The 27,575-nt window shown below is 49.7% G+C and overlaps 1 protein-coding gene and 1 long non-coding RNA gene across 17 annotated transcripts in view; one reads left to right on the plus strand and one right to left on the minus strand.

Annotated features, from left to right (window-relative positions):
• Positions 1–471: 471 nt before the first annotated feature.
• Positions 472–27,575, plus strand: part of LOC146399373 (uncharacterized) — a 35,287-nt gene continuing 8,183 nt past the window's right edge. Inside the window, exons 1-5 of one of the 3 annotated variants that reach the window (XR_014817648.1) lie at positions 472–673; positions 13,532–13,662; positions 18,934–19,094; positions 21,875–21,951; positions 23,484–23,618. This is a non-coding gene — a long non-coding RNA (uncharacterized LOC146399373). Of the gene's footprint in view, positions 674–13,360; positions 13,663–18,933; positions 19,095–19,825; positions 20,009–21,874; positions 21,952–23,483; positions 23,619–27,575 lie in introns of those variants that run through there. The other 2 variants (XR_014817647.1, XR_014817649.1) reach the window with 2 other exon arrangements.
• The window catches only part of LOC110258908 (USP6 N-terminal-like protein), a 48,229-nt gene continuing 30,853 nt past the window's right edge, over positions 10,200–27,575 (minus strand). For 2 of the 14 annotated variants that reach the window (XM_084979652.1, XM_084979651.1), the window contains 18 exons: positions 27,416–27,544; positions 26,400–26,548; positions 25,311–25,460; positions 22,644–22,790; positions 21,463–21,586; positions 18,898–18,968; positions 18,368–18,444; positions 17,490–17,556; positions 16,887–16,994; positions 15,662–15,771; positions 15,133–15,181; positions 14,637–14,829; positions 14,308–14,428; positions 13,529–13,623; positions 13,288–13,353; positions 12,765–12,864; positions 12,378–12,530; positions 10,200–12,093 (listed from right to left, as the gene is read on the minus strand). In XM_084979652.1, the coding sequence (XP_084835778.1) occupies positions 11,648–12,093; positions 12,378–12,530; positions 12,765–12,864; positions 13,288–13,353; positions 13,529–13,623; positions 14,308–14,428; positions 14,637–14,829; positions 15,133–15,181; positions 15,662–15,671 (1,233 nt within the window). In that variant the 5' untranslated portion in view covers positions 15,672–15,771; positions 16,887–16,994; positions 17,490–17,556; ... (5 more) ...; positions 26,400–26,548; positions 27,416–27,544 and the 3' untranslated portion in view covers positions 10,200–11,647. Of the gene's footprint in view, positions 12,094–12,377; positions 12,531–12,764; positions 12,865–13,287; positions 13,354–13,528; positions 13,624–14,307; positions 14,429–14,636; positions 14,830–15,132; positions 15,182–15,661; positions 15,772–16,886; positions 16,995–17,206; positions 17,288–17,489; positions 17,557–18,363; positions 18,445–18,897; positions 18,969–21,462; positions 21,587–22,643; positions 22,791–24,261; positions 24,411–25,310; positions 25,461–26,399; positions 26,549–27,415; positions 27,545–27,575 lie in introns of those variants that run through there. The other 12 variants (XM_084979646.1, XM_084979647.1, XR_014817615.1 and 9 more) reach the window with 11 other exon arrangements.

Below are 27,575 nucleotides of genomic sequence, written 5' to 3' on the forward strand. Positions count from 1 at the left end.
ACCACGGACAAACATAAACTCAAAATGGAGTAAAGACTTAAAAGCTAAGACAAGACACCATCAAACACCTAGAAGAGAACATATTCTATATTAATTCTCTGCACAAATCTGTGTGCTGGCCATAACCAAACTTGGCCCTAGAGGGAGGGTCAGACTGTTCCTCGGAGGAGCATCTCTGGATTACCCAGGGCACTTGCTTGTCTCCTACTTCGCAGTTGGCTGCCAGAGCTGCAGGAAGATCCCTGACCCAAGGCAGGGGGACAGAGCCCCAACCCTGCACCAGGTGTGAATCCTGCTTCTAGGGAAGGAAAGTCAGGTTGAAACTCCACGGTGGAGAAAGCAACCGGCATTTGTGGGCGTGGCCCTCTGTTCTGTGCGCTGGGATCCTGAGACACGGGAGACGAGCAGGGGGCCTAGGAGCTGGGTGGGTGGAGAGCAAATGCAGATCACTGGGCATGCGCGCCTGCAAGCACGGCCATGCGCGCCTGCCCGGCTGAAGAACAAAGGGTGACCTCGGAGCCTTCCGGGAGCCCTGCGGAGGATCTGCCAAGACCATGAGGACTTGCCCGCCAAGCAATGCCCTTGCCCACCTGCCCCCCCACCCCCGGAGGGCGCGCTGAAAGGAAGAGTACACCCCTGGTGAACTCCGCCTCAGCTTGAGGCCAACTTTAAGGTAAGCTTAAGAGAAACCACATTGCGGCCTGTGTGGTGGGTGAGGGGTAAGTGGTGCCGCACTCCTTAGGAATGCCTGGCCAAGGCCCCGAGCCCTTTGTGCCTGTGGCAGGGGCAACTTGCTGCAGCACTGTTGTGGGTTTTCAGCTCTGTGGGGCCTTGCTTCTGCCCAGCCCTGGGCAGTAGACCTCTTAAGTTTGGGGAAGTGGATGGAAAGAAAGCGCCCTACCAGATTGCGGGGGTGCCTAGGTGCTGGTCCACTTGGAGAGTTCAGGGCTGGCCCTGGATTTTGGCAGGTTTGTGTGGGGGGAGGCAGAGCGGCAGGAGCAGATAATTTGTCTTTGATCAGAATGGTACTCACCCTAGAGCTGGAGTGAGGAGCAGCCGGTGGCGACCCGGGCCACACCAGGTTTGGCCCTGGAGCCATTGCTGGAAAGCAGAGTATTGGCCCAGGCAGGAGAACTTCTGGTGCAGAGGAGCTAGGAAATCTCACATGTGTGCCCTGCCCTGCTTTCGTAGGTAAAAGGTGAGTCAGCAAAGACTCCACTGATCTGAACCTGCACTTTGCTTCCAATTTGTGAAATATTCAGAATGTAGGTGTGATGTCAAGAGAGATCAACTGGTAAGGGATAGTATCTTTGTGATGGAGTTACCGAGTTCCACTGGATGTTTTGTGACCTGAAGGAGTGCTGCTCTGAGGTTTGAGTTGGAGTTGGTTGAATGTACTTAGAATAGGTGTGGTTGGCCAAATCTCTGGGCTAAACATTTGAAACTGTGCTATCAGTTTATTGTGGTCTCTCTTTTGGAAGAGAAACTAGTAAGGTTATTAAAAAAAAGAAAAGAAAAAGAGATCCTGGATCTTTCAGTGGTGTTTCTTACCCCAAGCGCTTTCCTCTAGGAAGTTAACTTTCTGTTGTGTCTGTAAGATTTTTTGTTCCCACTGATGTGAATTGTGGGGCTTTGAAAACAAGAACCAGATTTATGCATTAGGAAAGTAAACTCATAAGTATTTTCTATGCAGTTAAAGTTTTTTTGTGTGTGTCTGAACTATGGTCTTATTAAATGGTTTTTGTTAGGCAACTCCCAGGTGCCCGGTAGAGAAGTTTTTTGTTTGTTTGTTTAATTGTGTATTTACAGTTGCTGTTAGAATCTGAAAAGATTTAAAAGAGATGATCTTCAGTTATTTTTATATATTTTACAAAATCAGATTCTTAAGGCTTCATACATTCAGAAAGAGATTTCAGTAGTTTAAGAAGATTTCTATCAGTAAGTGTTAAAAGTAGGTAAAGGTGATTTTTTCCATATTACTCTTAGAATTGTGGTGCTCCAACACATCCACTTTCTGCAGTTACTCAGAAAATGTGTTTCTCCAGGTCTCTAGGTTAATTCTGATGTTTGGCTTTGTGTTTTAGAAGGACAAATGTGGTGCCAAAAGTAGAATTATTATCCACCTTTCTTTGCTGTGTATTTAAACTTCATGAGTGCAAAAGTACTTAAAACATTACATAATTTTTAAAAGCAATTAATATAACCCTAAATTATGTCATACAGGAGTTCCCATCGTGGCTCAGTGGTTAACGAATCTGACTAGGAACCATGAGGATGTGGGTTTGATCCCTGGCCTTGCTCAGTGGGTTAATGATCCGGCATTGCCATGAGCTGTAGTGTAGGTTGCAGACGCGGCTCGGATCCCATGTTGCTGTGGCTCTGGCGTAGGCTGGCAGCTGCAGCTCCGATTAGACCCCTAGCCTGGGAATCTCCATATGCCATGGGAGTGGCCCTAGAAAAGGCAAAGAGACAAAAAAAAAGGTAAAAAAAAAAAATTATGTCATACATGGCACTTAACACATTCATTCTAAGGTTTGACTTGAATAAAGTGTGCATTTGTGTATTCATTCCTTGAAAAATGACTAGCTTAAATGAACCAAATTCCTTGTCACTCTGAAAGGAAGTGAGATTGTTAGAAAACTTCAGAAAATCTCTCAGGCCACCTGTTTATGTATTCATTTGTATCTTTTCATTAGTTACTAGAAATACTTCTAATGGTGTCTCATCATGTTAATAGATCATTTAAATCCATGTTATGGACAGGTGCCAGAAGAGGAATCTAAAAATTATGTGCAGGAGTTCCTGTCATAGCTCAGTGGTTAAAAAACCAAACTAGTATCCATGAGGATGTGGGTTCAATCCCTGGTGTCACTTGGTTAGGATCCTGTGTTGCTGTGAGCTATAGTGTAGGTCGCAGAAGTGGCTCAGATCCTGTGTTGCTGTGGCTGTGGCTAAAGGTTGCAGCTGTAGCTCTGATTCCATCCCTAGACTGGGATCTCCTTATGCCCTGGCCGTGGGCCCAAAAGACAAAAGAATAAAAAATTCAAATTAAAAAATAAAAATTGCATGTAAAGTAATACTGTTTTTGTTCCATGGATCCCATGCCTTCCTAGTGTATGACTCTAGGCTTAGCTGTTGAGTCATCTCTGAAGCAGTCATTTCTTTGAATGTTAGACAGACATGAAAGGGATGTTACAGAATATTTTAACTGCCTCATCAGACCTACTTGCACCTGTTTTCCAACCAAGTTGGCTGATTTTACATAGAATCAAGAAACCTAAGCAAATTTGTGCATTACTGCTGCATTAAATGTTATCTGCATGGCCTAATTTGTGGCCTAAAGGACCTGGTTTAATAGAAGGAAGCCATAAGGCCAGGTGTCAGTTTAATCTTTATGAGTGGTAAATTGCTGTAGGTGAGCTTTTTTTTTTTGGTCAAAGCCAAATTATATAGATGATGAAGCCAACCTGTGTCTTTTTTTTTTTCAGTTGTTCAATTTGTAGGTGTTTATCCTGAGACCCTGGTAAGGAGCTTTTGAAATGAGTGATGCAGCTAATAGCTAAGATCAGAAAGTTGCTTTCTTTTTTTTTTTTTTCCTCATCTCCTAGCTGAGAGGAGCTCTTTATTTCAAAAAATGTATTCAAGCATAGGAAGACTCAGTATATGTCACATTTTAAGTGTTTTTTTTTTTAATCTTTAAGTCCAAGATTTAAATATTGTGCCAGGGAGTTCCCATTGTGATGTAGTGGAAAAAAAAATCTGACTAGTATCCGTGAGGATGCGGGTTCCATCCCTGGCCTCAATCAGTAGGTTAAAGCAGCTGGCATTGCAGTGAACTGTGGTATAGGTTAAAGACGTGGCTTGGATCCTGAGTTGCTGTGGCTGTGGCATACACAAGCAGCTGTAGCTCCAATTCAACCCTTAGCCTGGGAACTTCTTTATGCTGCAAGTACAGCCTTAAAAAGCAACAGATAACTATTTGGCCAAAATTCTTGCTTAATTCCAAAGGTTTATGTTCTATATGGAGGTAAATTTATGATTGTCTTCTACAGACAACATGGGAAAATCAGCCATTCTTTACTCCTTGTTAGGATATTCAAGCATAGTGCTTCTAAGAAACTCTGCAGTAGGGACACTGATCTGGCATCACTTGAAGCCACACTGGAAGCATTTTTAGGTGAGTAGTGACATGTTTCTCAGCTGCTGGAAATTAGAGCCATTTTCAGGGCATCCATCTGCAACATTTTCATTGGCCTGGTGGCTGCACCAGGATTTTCTGTGAAGCTTACAGTGATGGATGGATGTTCCCATGTTACCACGCCTTACTTCCCCACCCCTGTTTCAGTCCTGCCTTCCAGCCTTAATCCAAATCCATCTGTCCACTCATGAACTCAGCAGGTGTGGATCTCCTCTGTGCCAGACACTGGGCCAGACACAGTAAAGACAGGTGAACAAAGCATTTTACCTTATACTCTGGGTAGAAGTGGTAAGAACATACAAACAGTTCTCTCCATGGTGATGAGAGAGATCCATCAGGGTCTGCGTGGTTCATCACTGCACTTCAGTGAGCTGGGGATCTGGGGTGGGTTGGTATGAGGATTGGGTGGGATCTGAGGGAAGAGTTAATCAGGAGGGGACAGTTCAGGGAGAGCAAATATAAGTAAAGTAAATTGTACAAGCCTTAGTTGAGACTTGATTTCTGGTTTGATGAATGGTGAGTAAAGAGACTTAAGCATCCCATGTTATCATTCAGACGATGGTTAGTTTGTTTATTATCAGTATTTCTTTAATTCTGTTTTCACATGACTTATGACTTGCGTTTTTCCTTTTTATAGAACATAGAAAATCTCTGACCGGGGCTTACATTGGCTTATAAAGACCGAAAAGATAATTTGCATGGGGGATAAGAAGAGAGGAAAGATAGAAATGCTGAAGAGAAAGAGGAAAATAAATAAACTCTATACGAGAGTGAAGGGCAGGGGGAAAAAGTCATGTTTGCCTTATCTCTTAGAAGTGAAGGGGTGAAGATGTTACAAGTTTAGAGGCCCCACCACTAGGTGGTGGCATCGGCCTGGGATAGCTTGGTGGTTTCAAGCCTATGGAAAGGATACCTTTTTGGTTTGAAATAGAAAATAATATTGGGAGATTAAATTAGGAAAGTAGGTAAAAGTCAGATAATCAAAGATCTTTATTACAACACTACAAAGGATACTTAATTAGGCTGAGGGGAAACACTGAATATTTGCAAATGAGGGACTAATACTACAAAGAAGTTTTGTTATTTTTTTTTTTTTGTCTTTTTTTTTTTTTTTTTTTTTTTTTGCCATTTCTTGGGCTGCTCCCATGGCATGTGGAGGTTCCCAGGCTAGGGGTCGAATCGGAGCTGCAGCTGCCAGCCTACGCTAGAGCCACAGCAACACGGGATCCGAGCCGCGTCTGCAACCTACACCACAGTTCACGGCAATGCCGGATCGTTAACCCACTGAGCGAGGCCAGGGATCGAACCCGCAACCTCAGGGTTCCTAGCCGGATTCGTTAACCACTGCGCCACGACAGGAACTCCATCCTGTCCATTTCTAATCTGCCCTAAATTTGCTAGTAAGAAGTGTCATGCACTGAGCTCTTATTATTTGCAATTCCTTTTCATATTTCATCTCAACATACATTTATGACATGAATGCATTATTTCCAATATATAGAGATGAAAGCTGAAGCTTAGAATAATTTATTTCACTTGTCCAGGATGCTGTAACCAGTAAGTTGTGGAATTGAAAGGTTGATTCTGCTGTTTCAGTTCCAAGCTCTTAGCTTTCTAATTTAAAAACCTTCAAAAGCAGAAGTCTCTGCAAAGTATCAGGCATGATTCCCCACAAGAAGGATATTTATCCTGTCTTTTAGATCATATTATAAATAAGCTTTCTGAGAATTCATCTATGTGGAGACCAGTATTTGACCTACACATAAACAATAAAATCTTAGGCATTGCGTATTGAGTGTTTTGTGGGAGAGTATCTATTTCATTCTCTTTACATTTCATCAAAAGAAACTGTGACATGGAAAAAAGGAAAGGAACATTTCTAAAACTGCACATTCTGATGCTGGCAGAATTAAGTTAACTACTCAGGTTTCCTAAATCCCAACCTCTTTTATTTTTCCCCTACCTGGAATCACTGATGTACCAACTTGTTATAGAGCAATTCAAACAAAAGACAGTTTAGTTTTTCCAATTGATCTATGTAATTACTTAAATGAGGCTTATCATTTTCCAGGTGAGGCCTGCCTAGGGAAAAGAAGAGGTTAAAAGATGATAATCAAACACATCCTTTGACACTGCCTTGCAGCATTTTATCATATAAAGAAAACTCACACAAAGAAAACATTTATGATACAGGATTTTTTTAAGCTTCCATTTTCCACATGGATTTAACCTGTCTCTCCATTTTATTCCTAAATCATATAAGTAAGTTGTGTGGGAATATGACAAGACTTACTCTCTGCATCTATCAAATCTTTTGGTATCACAAGAATACGGTGCTTCTTTTTCCTATTTTGGAAAAGGAGATTTGTTCCAAATACGTCTACTCAGTCCTTTACAACAAGTTTACTCAGGCATCTGGGACACAAGATGGAAACTTATGCCTTCTGAAGAAGACACATGGTCTACTAGATATGAAGAACTGGTCCACTATGAGAGTGCTGAATCAATATTCCCTGCCTTTGTTGTTAAAATTAATTAACATATACTCAATTCAATGGAATTAGGTGACCAGAAGGAAGAACTTTTATGGCCTGTAACATAGCAGAGCCCAGCAGGAATAAGATAGACTTCTTCCCTTGCAAGTTGTTCAGCCCATGAAGAGCCATGGGCTCATTATTTATTTACTTAACTCCCCAAACTCTCTGTTCTTCCTTTTTTAAATTTATTTTTTATTCTTATTTACCCCAACACACTTCCCCGCCCCCCCCCCCCACTGTACAGCCTGGGGACCCAGTTACACATACATGTATACGTAATTTTTTTTCCCACTGTCATGATGCGTTGTAAGTATCTAGACATAGTTCTCAGTCCAAACTCTCTTTTATCCTCTGTAGAGCATTCACCTTTTCTTGCCCTGATGGGGATTGCATATGGTTTGTCATGATTTCAGGCCTCAAATTGAAATTCTTGCTGACCCCCAGTAAACACGTCTTTCTGCAAAAATATCTAGCATTCTTCTTGTTTCACATCAACAACCAATGGAGGATGCTAGTATAGTGCCACCCATGAGTGAGTGTTAGCTTAGAACCTACTTCATGGAACCTCCTGAATGATTTGAGTATTTCCATTTGCACAGAGCACAATTCCTTTGGTAAATGCTCTCAGATTCCTCAGAGGAAGGTTAGGTTGAAGGTGTACACCAGTTATTTTTGGATGATATTTCAGATTTCTTATTCAAAATATCTGATGTGTTATTTATTCCAAAATCTATGGATATGGAAAATATCCACCTTTGATGATGGGTTGAGAGTGAAGATTGTTCTGAATCAAATCTGGCAGTTCATTCATCCTTCTGTATTCACCAATTCAGGTTAAGTTGCATCATCACCACCATTATCATCATTGTCAGATTATTGGCTAGGGTTTCCACAACAAAACACTACTGACTGGGAAAGTTTATTAACACAATGGTTATGTTCTCACAGTTGTGGAGGCTGGACCTCCAAGATCAAGGTGACAACAACAGGGTTGGCTTCTAGTGGGTCCTTTCTTCCCTGCTTGTAGATGGCCAACTTCTCACTCTGTCCTCACATGGCCTTTCCTCCAAGAAAACATGCAAACACTAGTGCTATTCTATTAGTACCCCTTCTATTAGGAAGCAACACCTATTTCAGTCTCCCCTGTTCGAAGCTTTCCAGCCTAAACATCTAGTAAAAGAATAAATCATTTTAGATTACTTCAGTCTCACCCAATTTCTTTTATTTACTTATTCATTCATTCACTCATTCATTTTTTAAGGCCACACCTGTGGCATATGGAAGTTCCCAGGTTAGGGGTCAATCAGAGCTGCAACTGATGGTCTATAGCACAGCAACATGGGATCTAAGCCACATCTGAGTCCTACGCCACAGCTCACAGCAACACCTGGTCCCCAACCTGCTGAGAGAGGCCAGCGATCAAACCCACATCCTCATGGATTGGACTCATTTCTGCTGCTCCACAATGGCAACTCAGACCTTAGCAAATTTCTAACTGCAACCTCCTAAGAGATGCTGAGCCTGAAGTACCCAAATGAACTGATCAAATTCCAAACCCACTGGAAACATATGAAATAATAGTAAATGTTGATGTTTTAAGCCACTGTTTGGGGGGTGATTTTTTTTTTATAAGGCAGTGGTGTCTGAAATAGTGCAGTAATTTAGACACTCTAGTATTAGATACACTAATTGAACTAGATGGAAACCTGAGAAAATAGAAAAATAGGTAAATAGAGATTGTATATGAAAGCAGTGGTATTGCTGGGAAGTGGGAAACAGAAGGATTGTTATGGAATAATATTCAGCTGCTTGCCTCTTAAAAAAATCAATTTTTGCAAAAGTTGGTAGAAAGGAAAGGTGCTTTAAATCAGAATGTGATATTGGTCATTATTTTCATTCAGTTTTATGGTCACTGTGCAATGTGGCAGAGAAGAAAGCTCTGTATAGACACAATGAGCAATAGAAGCTACCTGTTCCCAATTCTTGTCTGGCTCCTGTCCCTGCTGAGTGTCCAAAATTCCATTAGTAAAGGCCACCACTAACTCCCTCATAGGGCACAATTCTCTAGAGAAAAAAAAAATTTGTGGCATCTTAGGTCATTAAAACTCCTCAATTTGAGAGTTCTCTTGTGGAAAAATGGATGAAAGATCCTGTGTTTTCACTGCTGTGGCTCAGGTCACAGATATGGTGTGGGTTTCACTGCTGGCTCAGGAACTTCCACCTGCCATTGGCACAGCCAACAAGCAAACAAATGAACACACAGAAACAAAAAACCAAAACCATCTCAACCTGAGGGAGACAGCATCGTGTCATAATATACTCTGGGTGTATATTTATTCCCTCTGTTGTAGTTCTTCTGTTTTATTATTCAAGGAACATAATCCATGATCCACTCACTGCCAGACTACTCCACTCACCATCATCTCTAAAAAGTTCGCACAATATATAGTAAATTAAACCAAATCACTTGCCATCATAGAATTCACTGTGTCATTATAGCTTCCATCACCAAGAATCATTAACTGAGTGGAAAATTGGTATTTCCTGCTGAAGGCTGAGCTGTAGAACCATGTGGGACACCCTAGACTGAAAGTTTGGAATACCCTCCTGTATGTTTAGTATACAGTATGTGCTAAGTAAGCTTTGGCCATTTTGTACTTCATGGTAGCCATACTCATGGGGGAAAACCCCCATGCTAATGGAATTTCCCATGTGAAGGCTTATATTTTCCCTTCTCCATTCCAATAGCTAAAAGGTCCATTTCCACATATGTTCCTAGATTCTGCAATTGTTGGTTGAACAAGCGACTTCCTTCTTGAACAAGACTCTGTTTCCTATTTGATCTCTAGTGATGCCTGAAACTTTCTTGATCCAAAAGCCATGAGAGACAGCTCTGGATAAGGACATGAGGTCTCTGATGAGGAGGCATATTCAGATCTTCAAGAGGTTGTCTGCTACCAGCACTGCCAGCAATAGGAGCAATATATTATTCTTTTTGAAAGGGGAGCTGGGCAATACATTACCATATTCACCATAGTCCACCCCTTATGCCCCTTATGGCACCTCTAGGGTCCTGTTTCTGAGGGTAAATTAAAAGAAATGGTTAGAGTGGTGAACTCTTTCCTTTGCTACTGCAGTTGATCTTAGAGCTGCATTTTCTACTTCTCATCTTCTTCCTTCAGTGGCAGTTCTTCCTGGCTTCACTTTTCACCCACAGCTCAACTGATCTCTGTAACTTAGCTGGAGGTCTAGTCCAGAACCTTACCATACAAGGTCTAATCACTTCTTCAAAAATATTCTTCCCAACACCAGTGTTATAGCTTCTCCTTTTCCACCTAATATTCAGGGTCAATTACCTCTGCCAGTGTCATAGAAAGAGGCTCTTCTCTGAATTATTACAGATTGTACTCCTTCTAGTGCTCAGGCTGTAAGATTTAAGATAAATTCAATACTGACAAGTGGGATAAGAATACAAAAAGTAAAGGATTTTATTATAGTATAATTGATCATTTTTATCAGTGCATTCTGAGGCTGTCCAGGTTTTGGAGTTTGCATTTACATAAGCAAGTCAACAAATATCCTTACATTTAAAAACAATTTCATTTGATCTTCCTTTCATTTACAACTAAAATGATCCTAATTGAAACATTTTTTTGTGGCATATGAAGTGCCCAGGCCTGGAGTCATATTTGAGATGCAGTTGCAACCTACTCCACAGCTGTGGCAACAAAGGATCTTTTATTTAACCTACTGTGCCAGGCCGGGGATTGAACCTGTGTCCTTGGTGCTGCCAGTCCTATTGTGCCACAGCAGGGATTCCATATTTTATATTGAAATATCCTTATTCTAAATATATCTTTGTGAAATTGGGCTAATACATGTTTTGTTAATGATTTGCATTCGATATGTATTTCTGAGCCAGGATATGATTCTAACATTATAATTCGTTTTGCCTTCTAGAAAGACTCATTACTCTTTTGAAAATTAATTGCAATTTGCATACATTTATGCTTCCAGATTAACTTTTAGAAACAAAGAACCGTCAGGCATAGTTTACTTTTCTATGCAAAAGAATACAGTATAGGTTTACTATTTTCCCCCAAAGATATAGATTTAGCATACTGTCATACTTTTTAAAAAAGACTTATGTATTACCATACCTAAAGTAAGTTAATTCATTATATTGACAACTTCATAATAGTTTTTGTCTCAGAGGGAGAAGCTTGGGAGACTAGGCGAGCTGTGGTAAATAGAATTAGCCAAATAGAACTCTTCTGTTTAGCCAAACTAAAGGGTTTGAAGTAATTAGGCCAGTTTCTGGAAATAACATGGTCTAAGGTCATTAGAGACATGCTGCAAACCCTACCAAATTCACCACTACCATTTTTGCATCATAGTAACAAAAAAGAAATGAAACTAGCTCTAGGAGATTTATAGTGGGAAATTACTGGTACACTGCCATTAGAGCTCCTTAATAGGAATGCTTAGATGTTTTTGGAAGTGTCTGCTCCATGAATACTTGCAGCCTGATGACTGAGGCAGAAAATGAATTCTGCCACCCTGTGGTGGACACTGGGATTTGGGATTCAATAATTTCATGCTACAAGTGGCTAGATGCATGTCATTTGAAAGACAAATCCTAGAAGTCACTGGATTTTTGTCAAAAACTTCATCACAAATGCCCTTTATGTCATAGATAATGTCAGAGGGTCATTTGCAAAACGATGGAGTAGCGTTACAAATTGTAATGAAATTGAAACCACGTATCCTATCTTGGCCGTGCTGATCACGGCCCTGGGAGGGGCATTGGCTGCACTTGCTATGGGTCAGGAGGGGTGTCCTGGGCCCCGTGGCTGCGTGTTCAGTGGGCCTGGGCAGGACCTGTGGCTGAGGCCTTTGTGGGACTGCAGGGCTAGGCCTGCAATGTGGCCCTGAGGGCGACCTTGGCCCGTGCTGAGGGGCAAAGGTCCCAACACTCGGGCTCGAATCCTATATCAATTGGCCACTTGAGGGGACACTCATAGTTCCTGGGGATGTTGGGAAGAGAAGCCCATCTCCACGGCCACATCCGGTCCTGAGGTATGTCCAGGGGTGGAAACGGGCAGGCCAGACGTGGTGGCTCTCGGGCCCTCCAACGGAGTTGTGGTGCCATGGTCTGCTCTTGCTGGTGTTCCTCAGCCTTTAGGCAGGCCTGGCTGTGTGAGGGTCCGGGCTGCTGGTGCTTAGCAGGTGGGCCAGGGAGGTCAGGCCCGTCTTCTCCAGAGAGTTCCTTAATGCTTATAATGGTTGGGCAAGGCTTGGGTTCCAGGGATGATCGCTCCACGCCCAGGGTCCTCGTGGGGAACTCCTCAGGTTTTGCTAGAAGTGAGCACACTGGATCAGAATCTCCCCCAGGCTGCGTTGTCTGTGCAGGGTGGGCCTCCTGGTGGCCCAAATGGCCACCCTGGCCTCACCCTGAGACCATCCCTCAGGCTGGGTAAGGTTAGGGTCAGCATCTGCTTAGGCTGCCCTGGGGCCCAACCCCTGCCAGCCAAGCCTTAGAGCAGACCAGGAGGTGGACAGGGTGAACAGGAAGGCCCTGGGATGCTCCACAGGTCACGGCCCTGGAGGGGGAATCAGGAGAAGACCCCTGCTGAGCCCACCTGGGGGAGGTAGGTCCCAGTTCTTCCTGTGCAGTTCAGCCATTGATGCCTGTAGCTTTTTGATCACTGCATCATCCTCTAGGGCCCAGGGCCCGGAGATCTTGTCCTGAAGAAACTCATACAGGCCTTGCAGGGGCAGCTTCAGGAGGTGTTCTGGGGATGGGGATGTCATCAAGCCAACAGGGCCCCCACTGGGAAGGCTCATCCCCCACCCTGGGGCCCCTCCCTGGGGGCAGCATGCATGATCGGCTGGGCCCAGGAGAGCCACAGCAGTGCCACAACCAGGAGCCAGCCCCATTCCTGCCACCTCTCCAGGGACCCTGCCCAGCCTGAGTCCTGGCTGGCCCTCCTCTGTGGCCTGAGTGGCCCAGGCTCGGGCTTACTCACTTCTGTGCAGCTTGATGATTGTATAGGCCATGGCTGTGAGCATTCGCTCCCCCTCCAGGATGTATACATCCCATAGTCTTAGTGTGAGTGAGAAAGGTGTCTGTGGGGACAGCAGGCCCAGGAGGGGTGGTTTGAGCAGGGCATGAGGTGTGTGGGGGGGGTGTCCCAGCACAGGTTAGGAGCTCCCACTGCCTCTGGGTTCTGCAGTCCCACAGGCTGCCTCCAAAAAAGCCGTACAGCCCTTAACTGAGTGGACTGAGGAGGTCCCAGCCAGCCTGGCCTGTACCTCCACTGTCCTGGGGACAAAAGACAGCCCCATGCTCTGCAGGAGATATTCAGAGGAGCCTGGGGTTGACTGCAGTGTGGGCACATGCTTGCCCTCCCCCCAGCCTGACCCAGCCTTCCCTACAGGAGCCCAGGGGAAGATGGCTCAGCCTCAGGACCCCAGACGCCCCCTCCCCAGGGCTCTGGGCTTGCCTGGGGGGATGCCTCTTGGGGACCTAGTCTCCCTGGGTACACTTACCTGGTCAATAAAGCAATGTTGGAACCACAGCTTAGTATAAATTTCTGTGTACATGTATTCCTTGTCCTGACAGAGGAAAGAATGTTTAGGGCTGGCCTGAATGGCCCGAGTCCTCCCCGCCTGGGGACCCTGTGCAGGAACCCCCTTCAACCAGTGGATCCCAGCTCAGACCTGGCTGCACCAGGACAAGAAAGATGAAAGTGCAGGCAGGCCAGGCTCTCTGAGGGCTGCCTCTACTCACCAGGTGCCTCTTCAGTTTGGGAAGAGTCCTCTCCAGAATCTTATCATGATGGGCCTGCAATCTCTGAAGTTTTGGGAACTCCGGAATGAAGAAGCCTGAGAAGCCCCAAGGACCGCCCCCACTGGAAGTCAGAGGTGAGCCTGGCAAGGGCTTGTGTGTCCTGGGAGCCCAAGGCCTCCTCCCCAGGTAGTGACTCCAGTGTGCAAGGCCCACCCCAGCCTGGCTACATGGATCTTCCCAGACATGACTGACTGCCTTTGAGGCTTGGGGTGGCCCAGGGTTGAGAACCTGCTCACAGAGGCCCAGCTTGGCAGGTGCTCAGTGCTGAGCATCAGGCAGGTATCTGTTTCTGGCACAGCCCCTCCCCACTGTGGCTGCGGAAGGGGATGAGGACCCCAGTACTGAGGGGCAGGTTATGTGGCCCATGGGATGGGGGTTGGGGTGTGCATGAACATTTCCTGGGCTTGAGAGTTAGGCGGGGGGAGGGGGTACAGCAGGGAGACACTGCCACCTGGGCCTCCTCTGATCAGGGGCTTGGGGTGGGGTTGGAGGTGGCCTGGTGGGTGGCAAAAGAGAGGCAGAGGGACCAGCAGGGATGGTGTGGTCTGGACAAGGACAGGGCTGAGGGCCATGGCTGTGGGACACAGAGGGCTGTGGGGGGAGCTGGTGCCCTTTGCTGATGGGGAGATGGACCAAGCTAGTCCCTGTTAGCTGGGGGGAACTCTGCAGGGAGACTCCTGTCGCTGAGTCACATCCAGCTCTCCAGGGTAGTCACCTACCATGCATGGCATGTCTTTTGTTGTCCATCAGTTGAGCCAGTGCCCAGAAAGCATTCTCCTCATTAAGAAACATGAGCAGGACAGCGACAATCTGGTTCATGCCATGGCAGTAGCCCACCTCCTGCAAGAGTCAGATATGGCTGCAGGGACCCCCTTGGAGGCCTCCACCACCCTCTCCCTGGCACTTGCTCCTCAGCTACTTACTGGATGGTCTCCCATTTGTGCCTGGGCACCATCCCATGGCCCCCTTTTTCAGACGAGGCATGCCGGGTGCTGAGGACCAGCAAGGTTTGGAGGTCCTGCCATGAGGGCAGGTGGGGGTTGCTTACAGGCATATGTGAGGCTTGGAGGGCCATGGTGGTGGTGGAGCAGCTGCAGACCCCACTTTGGTCATCCTGTGTGGTCATCTCAGCTGGTGCTCCTTGAGGGAATATTCTGGAAAGTGCAGGTGGGGTGCGGAGCCACCTCCAGGGAGCCACACAGGAGTTTGGGTTGCTGGGAACTCTCATCCCTGTTAAGATTCTGGTTCATGAAATGGCATCTTCAGGATTCAAACTCAAGTGTCACCACCATAGCAATGCTTTTTAGGCCCATGTGAACTTGCTATAAAACATTCCCAAGCTCATGGGCTGGCACAGCCTAGGCATAATGTGCCATTTCTGTCCTAAAAGTGGGGTATGCACCCCAGCCATCCATGTCAGTTTGAGAGCAGAGCTCCCCTTGCATCACCTCTGTGGCTGTTGGAGCTGGCATGCTGACTGGTGCCAACAGGCCACTTAAGAAGCAGGGCCACTGTGGGATGGCTGGCCAGGGGTGGGTACTCACTGTGTTGTAGACAGAGTAAGCTGTGAGCACATTGAAGAGGGCTTGCTGCCTGGAAAGGGGACAATGGGGCTCGCTATAAACATAGCCTTCCACTGGTCAAGTGTGTGGTGTGTGTGGAACACTGGATGGAGCAAGGATCACTAATGTAGGATGGGGTGATAGCATTGCAGGTTCCATCCCACTTTACTTTTAGAAATGATGCAGATGGTCTAAAAAAGTAGACAAAGATCTAAATGAGGTGACATCTGGACCCATCTGACACTCACTCTATCCTCTTATGTCCTTGTGCAGCCTGCTCTCTGCTGCCCAGGGACCCTCCCCTCCACACGGGGGCCTTTTGACCTATGAAGGCACAGCCAATCTCCCTCAGGGTGCCTGCCCTGTGCATTTTTACTTCTGCAGGTGCTCTGCACAGGCCCCACTCTTGCCACCTCAGCTCCAGCCTCATCCTCGAGTCTCCCCTCCCCCAGGACCCCTGACCATCACCCCCTGCCCCTCTGCCCAGGGACCAGTGGCTCAGCATCCTCACTTGATGCCATACCGCTCCTGGAACATGATATTGTTTTGGAAGGTGCGGCTCACGTCCATGTCAATATATTTGATGTCCCGAGAGTAGAGCCTGGCCTGCTCCTTCATTCTCTGTGGGTAGAGTCAAGGGTAGGGGATAGCGAGGTAAAAAGCCTAAAACTAACCAACTGCCACAGCAGAGCAGGTGCTGCTGGTTCAACACAAGTGTTTTCTGGAGAAATCTTTCTTTTGCCTGTTTCTGAAGCCAGGTAGGGTCACAAGGGTGCCCAGGTCACAGCCTGTGTCCAGCATCACTAGGCAGGGGACGTCGGCCTGTGGATGATCAGCCTGTGGCTTCTCCAAGGCTCAGACCCCCACCCAATAGTGACACAATGACCAGGCCAACAGCCTCCCTCCTCCCCCAGCCCACACAAGGCAGTCCAGGATGACAGTGCTGCCACCCTGGCCCTGGGCTTATCTCCTGGGAGGCTTCTCCCAGGTGTGGGTGTCCCAGGGCAGTGGGGAGGCTGGGAGGGCAGCTGGGCCTCTGTCCCTTGACCCCTCCCAGTCCCACCACATACAGGCTGGGTGAGGCAGAGGGCCAGAAAAGGAGCCCATGCCTGGTTTTCAGGACCTTTTGAGAGCATGAGGACCGAGTGTGATGCTGGCTCTTTTCCCACAGTGTCAGTGGATGCCCACCATGCTCTGGGCCTCTCAGACTGCCCATCATTGAGCAACTCGGATACCTGTGGCCACTATCACACCTGCTCCCCCTTCACTTCCCCTGATGATGCTGCTCAACCAGGTGCATAGAGCATCCACCCTGAGCTGTGGGACCTCGGGTACACTGGGGACAGGGGCTGAGTGTCAGGAACTGGCTGGGGGCAGGGACCTCTCTGGGTCAATGGTTTGAGACCTGTTTCTTGTCCCAAGTTAGTCAGGCCTGTGTTCATCTGGTCTGGCCATCTCCTTCCAAGATTTGTGTGAGGGTCTCCTTGCTCTTTCCTCCTGGCTTCTGTTCCTTTCTGTGTGACTCTGTCCCCCTCAGGTTTCTGGGAGGCCTTAGTGTGAAGCCAGGTGGTACCTGTCCATCTGTGGACTCAGTGACTGCACTGGGCCAGGGGGACTCAGTGAGGATGTGGGCAGGGACTTCCTGACAAGTGGGCCCTGGGCCTGTGAGCCTGGGAGGGGCCAGGAAATCTGGGGATGGGTGAAGGGTCCCTGAGGCACAGGTGGATGGGCCATACCTGGTATTTCCCTTGGTTCTCCACCTTCACCTTCTCCAGATCCAAGAGCAGAGACCACGCCTGTCCTCTCACCTGTGGGGGGATCCCCTTGTAGACTCGCCGGCGCATCTGCAGGAAAGAAGGGGCCCTAAAACAGGTGCAGGTGACACCTGGCACAATGGATGCTCAGGAGAAGTTGCCTCTGCCTGGACCTGGGCTGGTCTCTACATGTGGCGTGGGCATGTCTGGTCCACCCTGTGGTGTCCTGGGCCAGAGTGGCCAGGGAAGCCCCAGGGGACCCAGGGCAGCTCTCTTCAGGGTCAGGATGTTCAGGTTTCTACCTTTCGACTGCCCTGGTATTTACTCCAGTTCCTCAGCATCTTCACCCACTTAGTGGCTCGCCTAATGTCCTGGGCTCTTTGCTGGAAAAGGGGACATGGTGGTGTCAGCCAAGCTGCTAGCTTCCCTAGAGTGGCCCTGACTCAGGGCCATGATCTTAGAGGAGGCAAGAAGGCACAGACCCCTCACAGCCCAAGGACCCTTTGGCTGCTCTGGGGTCAGGCAGGGAACCACAGCCACACCCCTTGGCTACCTCCCACCAGCATAGCACAGATGGTTTCTCACCCTCGCCTTGTGGGTGCTGAGGCCATGGATGCTGAGGCCCTGGGTGCTGAGGCCAGGCTGTTCCCATCTGCAAGGCAGGAGAAGTAGAGCTGTGGGAACCAGGTGCCTGGAAACCCCTGCCCCTGCCACCCCCCATCTTAACCAGAGACACCCAGAAACAGAGGAGGACCCAAGGAGGATGCCAGCTCTGGAGCAGACTGCAGCACCCCAGGTGGAGCCCCTACTTCCAATGGGGCTGGTCACCCCCTCTGCACTGTGCACCCCCACTCCTGACCTGACAGGTGAGCAGCATCTCCCAGAGCTGACCCAGCAACTTTGGCCCAGTCTCCCCTCACCCATCATGGCTGGGCCATGCCTCCTACCCTGTGTCTCCTGGCACCAGACAAGGGATGAAACTCCACCTGCCTCTGTCACCTACCCATGAGCTTCCAGGTTCTGCATGACTGTCCCCTGACCATCTCTCTAAAGCAATATCTCACTGCCCTTTGTGCTGTCCCCACATGGCCCCCTGTCTGGGCCCACTGCCTTCGGAGACTTGTTGGCCAGGTGCCCCCTCCCTGTGGCCACGCTCTGTAGAGCCGCTGCAGACCAGCCTGGCCCTGACCCTGCTGGATGGATGCCCTGGGCTCTCCCCAGTATGGATGTGGAGGCCACAGAGCTGAGGCCCATGTTGGCCCAGCCCCCAGTTCTGCCTGTACTACCTCCCCTGTGCACTCTTGTCCAAAGTCTAGTGTGGACCTTGGTCCCCAGTGGCCACCAGGGCTAGAGGCCCTGAGCTAGGCTGAAGGGTCCTGCCTCCAGAGTTGATTCCCCAAATGCAACCCTCCCCAAGGAGAGAGGGAGGGGGTGTCCAGATGACTCATAGTGAAAATACTAACCTGTAGGTGACCTTGTAGCACGAGAGGTCAGAATCATCCCATGGGTCCGGGTCCGCTGGAGACCCTGACTGGTGCCCCTGAAACCCAGATGGTGCAATGAGATGAAGTTACATGCAGGGTGTCCTTGGGCGCCAAGGAACATCTGACAACAGGCCCAGCATAAGACCCTGCCCCTTACCTGCTCCTACCTGTTCTGATCCTGCCTGGGACACATCTGCTCCTGCTGCCTCTGGCCCCCACATGGGCCTCACCTGCTCAACCTTGGATCCGATCCTACCAGGAACATACCTGCCCCCATGGGCTGTGACTCCATTCCTGGGCCTCACCTGCCCCTTCAGGCTGTGGTCTGCACCTGGGCTGCTATAATTCCCACTTGGGTGATGTACCTGCTCCTGCTGATGATGATGCCCCTTTGGGCCTCACCTGTTACCTGGCTCTGGTTCCCACCAGGCCTCCCTGTCTGTTCTTGTCTCTGACCCCTGCCACAGCTGCACCTGCTCCTAGTGACATCACTCCCTCTGGGGCCTCACCTGCTCATACTTGGCCACTATTTCTGCTCGTTCCAGGGCCAGCAGAGTCTCCATCTTCACCATGTTTGATGCTGCAAGACAAAAATCATAATATTCCACTTCATGGAAGAGCTCCAGAGCACCAACAGGTTAAAGTGGGCTCCCTGTTGGAGGCTCCCCATCTATCTGATCAGAGGGGAGAAAACCGTGCTGCCTAGGTAGGTGACAACCCAAACATCCTAACACTTCCACTTAATAGACCCCTCCCAGCAGCCTGGGAGATCCTATCACAATGAGATGATGGAGATCAAGAAGGGGGCCCAGAGGTCCATGGAAATGGCTGTCCTGCAGCACATGGGGGTGCACTCCTGGCTCAGGTATGCCAAGGGGAGGGCAGCTGCCAGGTGGGGAGGCTCCTGCTGGCTCAGACAACCCACACAATTCATAAAAATATGAGAATGACCTGACCTATAAGGGCCCGGTGTACAGAATATGGCCAAACTCCTAACTCCACTATAGAAACGGGCCAAGTAGACAATGGGCAGAGGGCCCGGATAGATATTTCTCCAAAGTCAACCCAACTTTAGAGAACAAGCCCAGCAGGCACAGGAGACGTGGCTCAATATTAGCATCAGGGGTATGCAAATCAAAGCCACCAGAGGGCTGAACGTCTCCCCACTGGAGTGAATGTTACTGATTAAATGAAGATGTGAGAAGCTGGAAACTTCTTATATGGCTGACAGGATTGTAAAGTGGTGCAATGTCTATGGAAAACAAATCCTTTCTCCAAAAGTTAAATGAAGAGCCGCTGCATGACCCAACAGTTCTACTCCCAGATATAAACCCAAGAGAGAGGAAGACAGGGATGCAGACATCTAAACATGTATGTTCATAGCAGAGCAACTCACAAGAACAAAAAGGTGGGCCCCATCTAAGTTTCCTTGGACAGATGGCCTGATGACCAGAATGTGGAGGAACATCATTCAACCAGAGAGGGAGTGAAACACTGCCACATGCTGCAACATGGACAGAGATGATGCTCAGGAAAGAAAGAAGGCACAGAGACTGCCTGTTTTGAGTTTCCAAGGAGGAGCCCGATCCAGCAGAGCCATGCCCAGAGATACAGGAAGAGGTCAGCAGTCCCCAGGGCTGCAGGAGGGCTGAGTGGGAGTATCTGATACTAAGAGATTTTACGTGATGAGGTAGTGGAAGGTGGAAATAGTGGTGGTTGTGGCATGGATCTGCTAATACACTAAAAACCTCTCAGTCGTATACTTTAGCAATTGCATTTGATGTGTGAATTTTAAGAAAAAAGCTCTGAGTCAGATTCCCCACTTTCTGGGCCCCAAGAGGCTCTGAAGGTGGGAGTGGAAGTTGCACAGGTTTAAATAATATCAGGTGCTCACCCAGCCAAGAACAGCCCTTTGCTCCTGCCCACTAAGCTCTTCCCTAACCATGCCCCTACCCCAGATGTGCCCACTGGGGAGGCAGATTGGGATGTGGGGACCAGAGGTCTCTAGGACAGGAGGCTCCCATCTGCTCCATTCTTCTTAACTCTCAGCTGATTCTGGCTGGTGAATCAGAGTAGAGTGCTAGCCTATCAGGAGGAGGGCAGGATTGGGGACAGGATGACACATTTGACCACAGGTGGCCACTGTGCTATGAGACCATCCCTAGGTTCACACTTGTGAACAAGTCACAGGGGGAAGTGGCTCATTTTCCCTGTTGATGTGGTGGGACACATCTGTTGTGGGACAACACAAAGAGGGTCTAGCCAATGGGGAACACAGCTGGGTTCTGTGGGTCAGATGACACATGGAACGATGGGGGACAGCATGCTGAACTGGGTGAGGCTCTGTGTCCCCACCCCAGCTCACAGACCACATGTGCTCACCTAGCTGGGGTCTCTGATCTCAGGCAGGATGGATGAGCAACCTCTAGGATTTAGGCCAAAGAAGGGGCTTTGAGGAACAAGTGGGCCCTGGAGAGTTGCCTGAACTCAGACCTCCTCCTCTGCAGTTGCCCGGTGCTGCTCCTCGTCCCTCCATTCACCCCTCTTGACCTCCTCCTCCTCTGTCTCCCTAATGTCCGCCTCCCAACACCACTTTTCCACATTCCTCCAACATCCACACTCATCCACAATGGTCTCAATGCTACATTCTGCCCACTTCCCAGGGCCATGTCTCCCCATCCACCTCCGCAACAGTCCTCCACGTTCCTCCTCCCCATCCATGGCTCCTCCACCAGCTATTCATCCTTCCACCTCCTACATCCATCTCTCCACCTGATCCAGCTTCCTTGCACGTCGACCTCTTCCTCCTCCTCCTGCATCCTCTCTCCTCACTACTCCTCCCCACCTTCCTTTTCTGGGCCAGTGGTCTGAGCTCAGACCTCAGGCTCCTCACAGGTATTCAGGCACCTCTGAAAGCATCCCACACACCACAGATCCCTGAGTGGGCTGCATCTTCAGTTGGTTGGTGCTGAAGGTCCTTGTCACTTAGGCTACAGACCAGAGCACTCCAGGCTCCCACCAGAGGCCCCTGTCCCCTAGTGTCAGTATGTGGTGAGAGTGCAAGTCACACTTACTTTTGTGACCTCTCGCTGCTGGAGCTGTGCCTCTTTGGTGGAAATGCACCCAGGGATGGGGTGGGAGAGGTGGAGAAACGGGCGAGCGTCAGAGCAGGTCGGAGACCACAGGGCCTCCAACTGCCTGGGGACAAGAAAAAAGTGAGTGCCAGGCAGAACACAGAACTCTTGGGTCACTGTTATTCCAACAACAATAGGGCTGAGGGCAGAGGTCACAGTTCATGCTGAGCCTGTATCTAGAGACTCATTATCTCCAGGAGCAGGGCTGTAACCCAGCAGGACAGGATGGCAGGGGAAGATGACAGGGGAAGCTCTAACCTGTCAGGTGATGGACTCGGGCATTTGGAAACTCAGGAAGGCTTGGTCCCCCAACCCTCACCTTGCTCACTCTTCCTCTCTCTATCCCTCTTAGGAGTTCAGGGAACATAATGATGTGGACTCCTAAGTTCCTGGGTTTGACATGACTCAGGCCAGCGATGGACCACCCAGGTAAGAGCAGCTCCCAGATTTCTCTGGGTCTGAGCATCAAACCAGTGGCTCACATGGGTACATTTTTAAGTGACACCACGTGGATCCCAGTAGATCAGGCTGTTGGCTGGCCTGGACCTGAAAATCTACTTCAGCCCCTTCTCTATCTCACATTCCTTGTCTTCCATCCACCTCCCACTCCTCCATCTCCTCGTGCATGGTCCTCCCACTCTCCCTCCTCCATCTACATTTCCTCCATCATCCCCCTCCCCATGCATCAAAATTTTATTTTCTTCCTCACAGTCCTGTCTTTAATGCTCCTCATCACTCACCTGCTTTCTCCATCCTCCTGCATCCACCTTTTCTCCTACATCCATCTCTCCTCTGACTTGACCTTCCTTCCTCCCCATCCTCTTTCTCCTCCTGTGCCTGCATCCTCTCCCATCCTCCTCCTACAATCTCTCCCCTCCCTCCTACTCCCCCTCTTCCACTTCTGGTCCAGGATTCTGAGCTCTGACCTCAGGCTCCTGACAGGGACTGAGGCACCTCTGTCAGCAGCCCACATTTCACAGAGGCCTAAGGGGACTGTGCATATGGTGGTTAGTGCTGGGTGTCCTTGTCACCTCAACCTCAGACCAGAGTGGTCCAGGCACCCACCATGGGCTTCTTTACTTGAAGTGTCAGTAGGGGCTGAGGGTACAGCTCTTGCTCACCTTTCTGATTTTCACTTTTGGATGTGGGCCTCTCCTCAAGATGGTAACGAGGTAACCAGGCGGGTGTGGGGATCAGGTGGGTCAGAGCAGGGCAGGCAGGTGAGTGAGCGTCAGAGCAGGTCAGTGACCACGAGGGCCTCCAACTGCCTGGGGACACGAAGCAGAATGGGTTCAGAGCAGCAGATACAACTCTGGGGTCTCTGCCATTCCAACCAATATGGTGCCCATCCCATTGGCCGGGAGCATCACTGACTTCTTGACCTGAAAAGTGACTTTCTTTTCTGGGAGGGTCCTCTGTCCACACAGGGGAGCATCAGCAGGGGGAGATGGAGACTGGCTGTGCTGGAAACTTGCAACCAGCTGGTCCACCAACCCTTCTTGCACTCCTCCTCTCCCCTGCCTGATAGTAGTGCCAGGAGAATTCTGATGTGGACCCTAAGCCCTTGCCATTGGACTTGAATCAGGCCAGCTATTTCATACCACCTTGTCCTCACCCAGCTTCCTGAGGTCCCTGGGACTTAGCATCAACCCAGGGTCTCAGTAGGGTACAAGCATTGCAGGGACCCCATCCAGATCCCAATAGAGCTGGTTCTGGGCTGGCATGGACCCCCTGCTCCCCGCTCCATCCATCCATCTGGGACAAAGGTCAGATGTCTGGGTCAGTATTAAGCACATAACCAAGGAGGTTATCCTCTCCAGGGACAGGGCTGTAACATGGCAGGAGAAGTTGACAGGAGCAGGTGTCACCTGGCAGGTGAGGGACCTGGGCAAATAGGTCTTCACTAACATTTGGACCCCAACTCTGACCTTCATTCATTCCTCCTCTCCCCTCTCACTTAGGGTTTCCAAGAAAGTACTCAAGTGGACTCTAGGCCCTTGCAGTTTGACTTGACTCAGGCTGGAAATTTGCCACCCAGGCCGCACCACGCTGCTGGATTTCACCAGGTCCAAGCATCAAACCAGAAGCTCACTCAGGTACACCCTTTAAGAGACCCCACACAGCTCGCCATACCACCTGCTCTGGGATGGCCTTGACCCCTGCTTCCCCTCCCTCCTCCTCCATCTTTCCTTCAACCTCTTCCATCCATCCATGTCCTCCTCCTCTGTCCTTTCCTCCCTCTCCTCTATCTATTCCTCTTCATCCTCCTGCTCTTCATGCTCTTCCTGATCCATCTTCCTTGCATCCTCCACCTCTCCTCCACTCATGTTTTCTCCTCTTCCTCTCCCTCTTGTGCCTACTTCTCCCCCTCATTCACCTCCTCCCTCCATCCTGCTGCATCCACCTTTTCTCCTGAATCCATCTCTCCTCTTGCTAGACCTTCCCATCCTCCGCCTCCTCCTGCATCCTCCTGCACCTCCTTCAGCCTCACCTGTCCATCCTTCTCCTTCTCTTCCTTTTCTGGACAAAAGCCTGATCTCTAACCTTGGGCTCCTTGCAGGGTGTCGGGCACCTCTGGCAGCAGCCCGTAGTTCATGGAACCCAGAAGGGGCTTCATGCTCAGGGATTTGTGCTAGAGGTCCTTGTCACCTTGACCTCAGACCCATGTGCTCCAGGCACCCACCACAGTCCTCTTCCCTTGAGATATTGGTAGAGGGTGAGGGTGCAGCTCAAGCCCACCTTTCTGACACTCCCTGTTGGATGTGGGCCTCTCCTCTCAAGATGGTAAGAAGGTAAGCAGGTGGGTGTGGAGATCAGGTGGGTTCGATCAGGGCCAGAAGATGTGCAGGCTTCAGAGCAGGTCAGTGACCACAAGAGCCTCCACCTGCCTGGGGACATGAAGCAGAGTGGGTTCCAGGCAGCTGGCATAACTGCAAGTTCATTCTAATTCCTCACAATATTGGGCTAAGATCATAAGTAAGGGTCAGTACTGAGCCCAAAATGAAGGAGGTCATCCTTTTCAGGAACAGGGCTGTAACCTAGCAGGGGAGGATGACAACAGACAGGTGTAGCCTGGCAGGTGATAGACTTGGGCACATGAAAACTCAGGAACACCTGGTCCCTAACCCTGCACTTTCTTCACTCCTCCTCCCCCCTCCTCTCCCCTCCATCTTGGGGTTCCCTGGTGGACCCTAAGTCATTGCCATTGGACTAGAATTAGACCAGCAATTTCCCACCCAGTCCTTCCCTAGCTCCCTATGGTTAGCGAGTTTGCAGCATTAAATTAGGATGTAAATCAAGTATACTCTCTAGCAACTCAAACTGGAACCCAAGACCAACTCTCAGGGATGGCCTGGACCCCCTGCTTCTCCTCCACATCCTCTTCCATCCACTTCTTGCACCATCCATCTCCTCCTGCTCAGTCCTCCCCCTCTTTTAACTCTTCCTCCTCCATCAGTTGCCTAACACTCCTTCCATCTTTTTTCTTCTTTCTCTCACTCCTGTCTTCATTTCTCGTCCTCACTCACCACTCCTCCCTCCCTCATCCTACATCCAACTCTGGTGTAGCTGGACTTTCTTTCCTCCCATCCTTCTCCTCTCCTGCATCTGTTCCCCTCCCTCCTACTCTGAACCTTTCTTTTCTGGGCCAGGTGTCTGAGATGCAAGCTCTGTGCTTGGTGCTGGAGGTTCTTATCACCTCCTCCCCAGCCCTGAATCATCCGGGTACCCACCCATTGACCTCTGTTCTTGAGGTGTTGGTATGGGGTGAGGGTGCAGCTCCTGCTCACCTTTCTCACTCACTGTTGGATGTGTGCCTCTCCTTTCAAAATTGTAACAAGGTATCCAGTCGGGTGGGGGATCAGGTGGGCCAGAGAATGTTGGGCAGACAGATGAGCAGGCGTCAGAGCAGGTCAGTGACCACGAGGGCCTCCAACTGCCTGGGGACACAAAGCAGAGTGGCTGTCAGACAGCAGGCAGAATTGTGAGTTCACTGTCATTCCCCCCACAGTGGAGTTGATGTCAGAGATCAGGGTCAACATTGAGTGCATAACCAGGGAGGTCATCCTCTCCAGGGACAAGGCTGTCAGGAGAAGGTGACTGGGGCAGCTGTAGCCTGGCAGGCAATGGACTTGGGCATATCAACCCTCAGGAACACTTGGTCTCCTATCCCTGACCTTCCTTCACTCCTCCATCTTAGAGGTTTCTGGGAGGATAGTGATGTGGACCCTCAGTTTTTGCCTTTGGATTTGAATCAGGACAGAGATTTCCCACCCAGGCCTCACCCAGCTGCCTGAGGTTCCCTGGGTCACAGCATCAAACAAGGTGCTCCCTCAGGTACAACTTTTAAGAAACACCATTTGGAACTCAATACAGCAGACCCTGGGCTGGTCTGGACACCCTGCTTCTCTTTCACTCCCCTCTCCATCTCACCTGCATTCTCTTCCATCCACCTCCATCTCCCCACTTCTCCTCCGCTTCCTTCCTCCTGCTATTCCCCAACCATCTGTCTTTTACTACCTCACCCTCCTGTATTTTATACTCCTCTTCAATCACCTCGTCCTTCCTCCTTTCTCCATCCAATTCTGGTCCAGCTAGACCTTCCTTCCTCCCCATCCTTCCCCTCTTCCTCCTCCAGCACCTGGATTCTCTCCCCTCCTTCCTCCTCCCCCTCTTCCCTTCTGGGCCAGGAGTCTGAGCTGTCACCTCAGGCTCCTCAAAGGGACTTGGGCATTCTGGCCCTGAGGGGTGCTGCATGCTCAGTGGTTGGTGCCGGCAGTCCTTGTCACCTCAGCCCCAGACCTGAGTGGTGCAGGCACCCACCAGTGGCCTCTGTCCTTGAGGTGTTGGTAGTGGGTGAGGGAGAAGTTCAAGCTCACCTTTCTGACTCTCACTGTTGGACTTGGGCCTCTCCTCTCAAAATGGTGAAAAGGTAACCAGGCGGGTGTGAGGATCAGGTGGGTCAGAGCAGGGTGGGCAGGCGAGTGAGTGTCAGAGCAGATCAGCAACTCTGAGGGACTCCAGTAGCCTGGTGACATGAAGCAGAGTGGGTATAAGGCAGGGTGCAGAACTCTGGGATCCCTGCCTTTCCACCCACAGTGGAAATGGGCCATCCCCTTGGCCAGGAGCAGCACTGAACTCTTGACCTATAAAATGACTTTCCTTTGGTATGAGATCCTCTCTCCACACAGGGGAGTGGGACCAGGAGCAGGTGGAGCCTGGCTGAACTGGTCATAGGCACCTGGACTCTCATGACCAGCTGGTCCTCCAACCCTGACCTTCTTTAACTCCTCCTCTCCCGCTGCTTGTCAGAAGTGCCAAGTGGATATGGATGTGGACACTAAGCCCTTGCAGTTGGACTGGCATCAGGCCAATGATTTCCCACCTCATCCTCACCCAGCTCCCTGAGGTTCCTGAGGTCCAACCATCAAACCAGGGGCTCATTCAGGCATGGCTTTTGCAGGGACCCTTCCTGGAACCCATAGAGCTGGCTCGGGCTGGCCTGGACCCCCTGCTGCGCCTCCATCCATCCATCTCCTCATGCTCCTTTGTCCTCCTCCTGCTACACTTTTCCTCCTGCTCCTTTGTTCCTTCCTGCCCTTCCCCTCCCTCTTTCCTCCACTTCGTCTCCTCCTGAAACCTCTCTGTCTAATCTTCTTCCCACCGTGCCCCCCACCTGGAGTCAGTTTTCTGAACTCTGACCTTGGGCCCCTCACATGGAATCAGGCACTGTGGGCAGCAGCCTTCACCCCTTGGAGACACAAGGGACTGCACGCAGCTGGCTCATGGTCAGGGCTGGGTTTGGCATCATCTTGGCCGAGACCAGGGAGGACTGAGTCACCGACCCGCTTGCCCCTGTCCCCAAGAGTCAGTATGCAGTGCAGGTTTTTCTTACCTTTCTGGCCTCTTGCTGTTAGAGCTGGTCTCTGCTGTATAAATGGACCCAAGTTCAGGTCGGTGGGTCAGAACAGGGAGGGCAGGCGAGTGTCAGAGCAGGTCAGAGACCACAAGGGCCTCCAACTGCCTGGGGACACAAAGCAGAGAGGGTGCTATGC

Source organism: Sus scrofa, chromosome 10 (assembly GCF_054392235.1).
Source record: "Sus scrofa isolate SSC_HxYL_T2T_F1_AM1 chromosome 10, Sscrofa_HxYL_maternal_Yorkshire_Landrace_v2.0, whole genome shotgun sequence".
NCBI lineage: Eukaryota > Metazoa > Chordata > Mammalia > Artiodactyla > Suidae > Sus > Sus scrofa.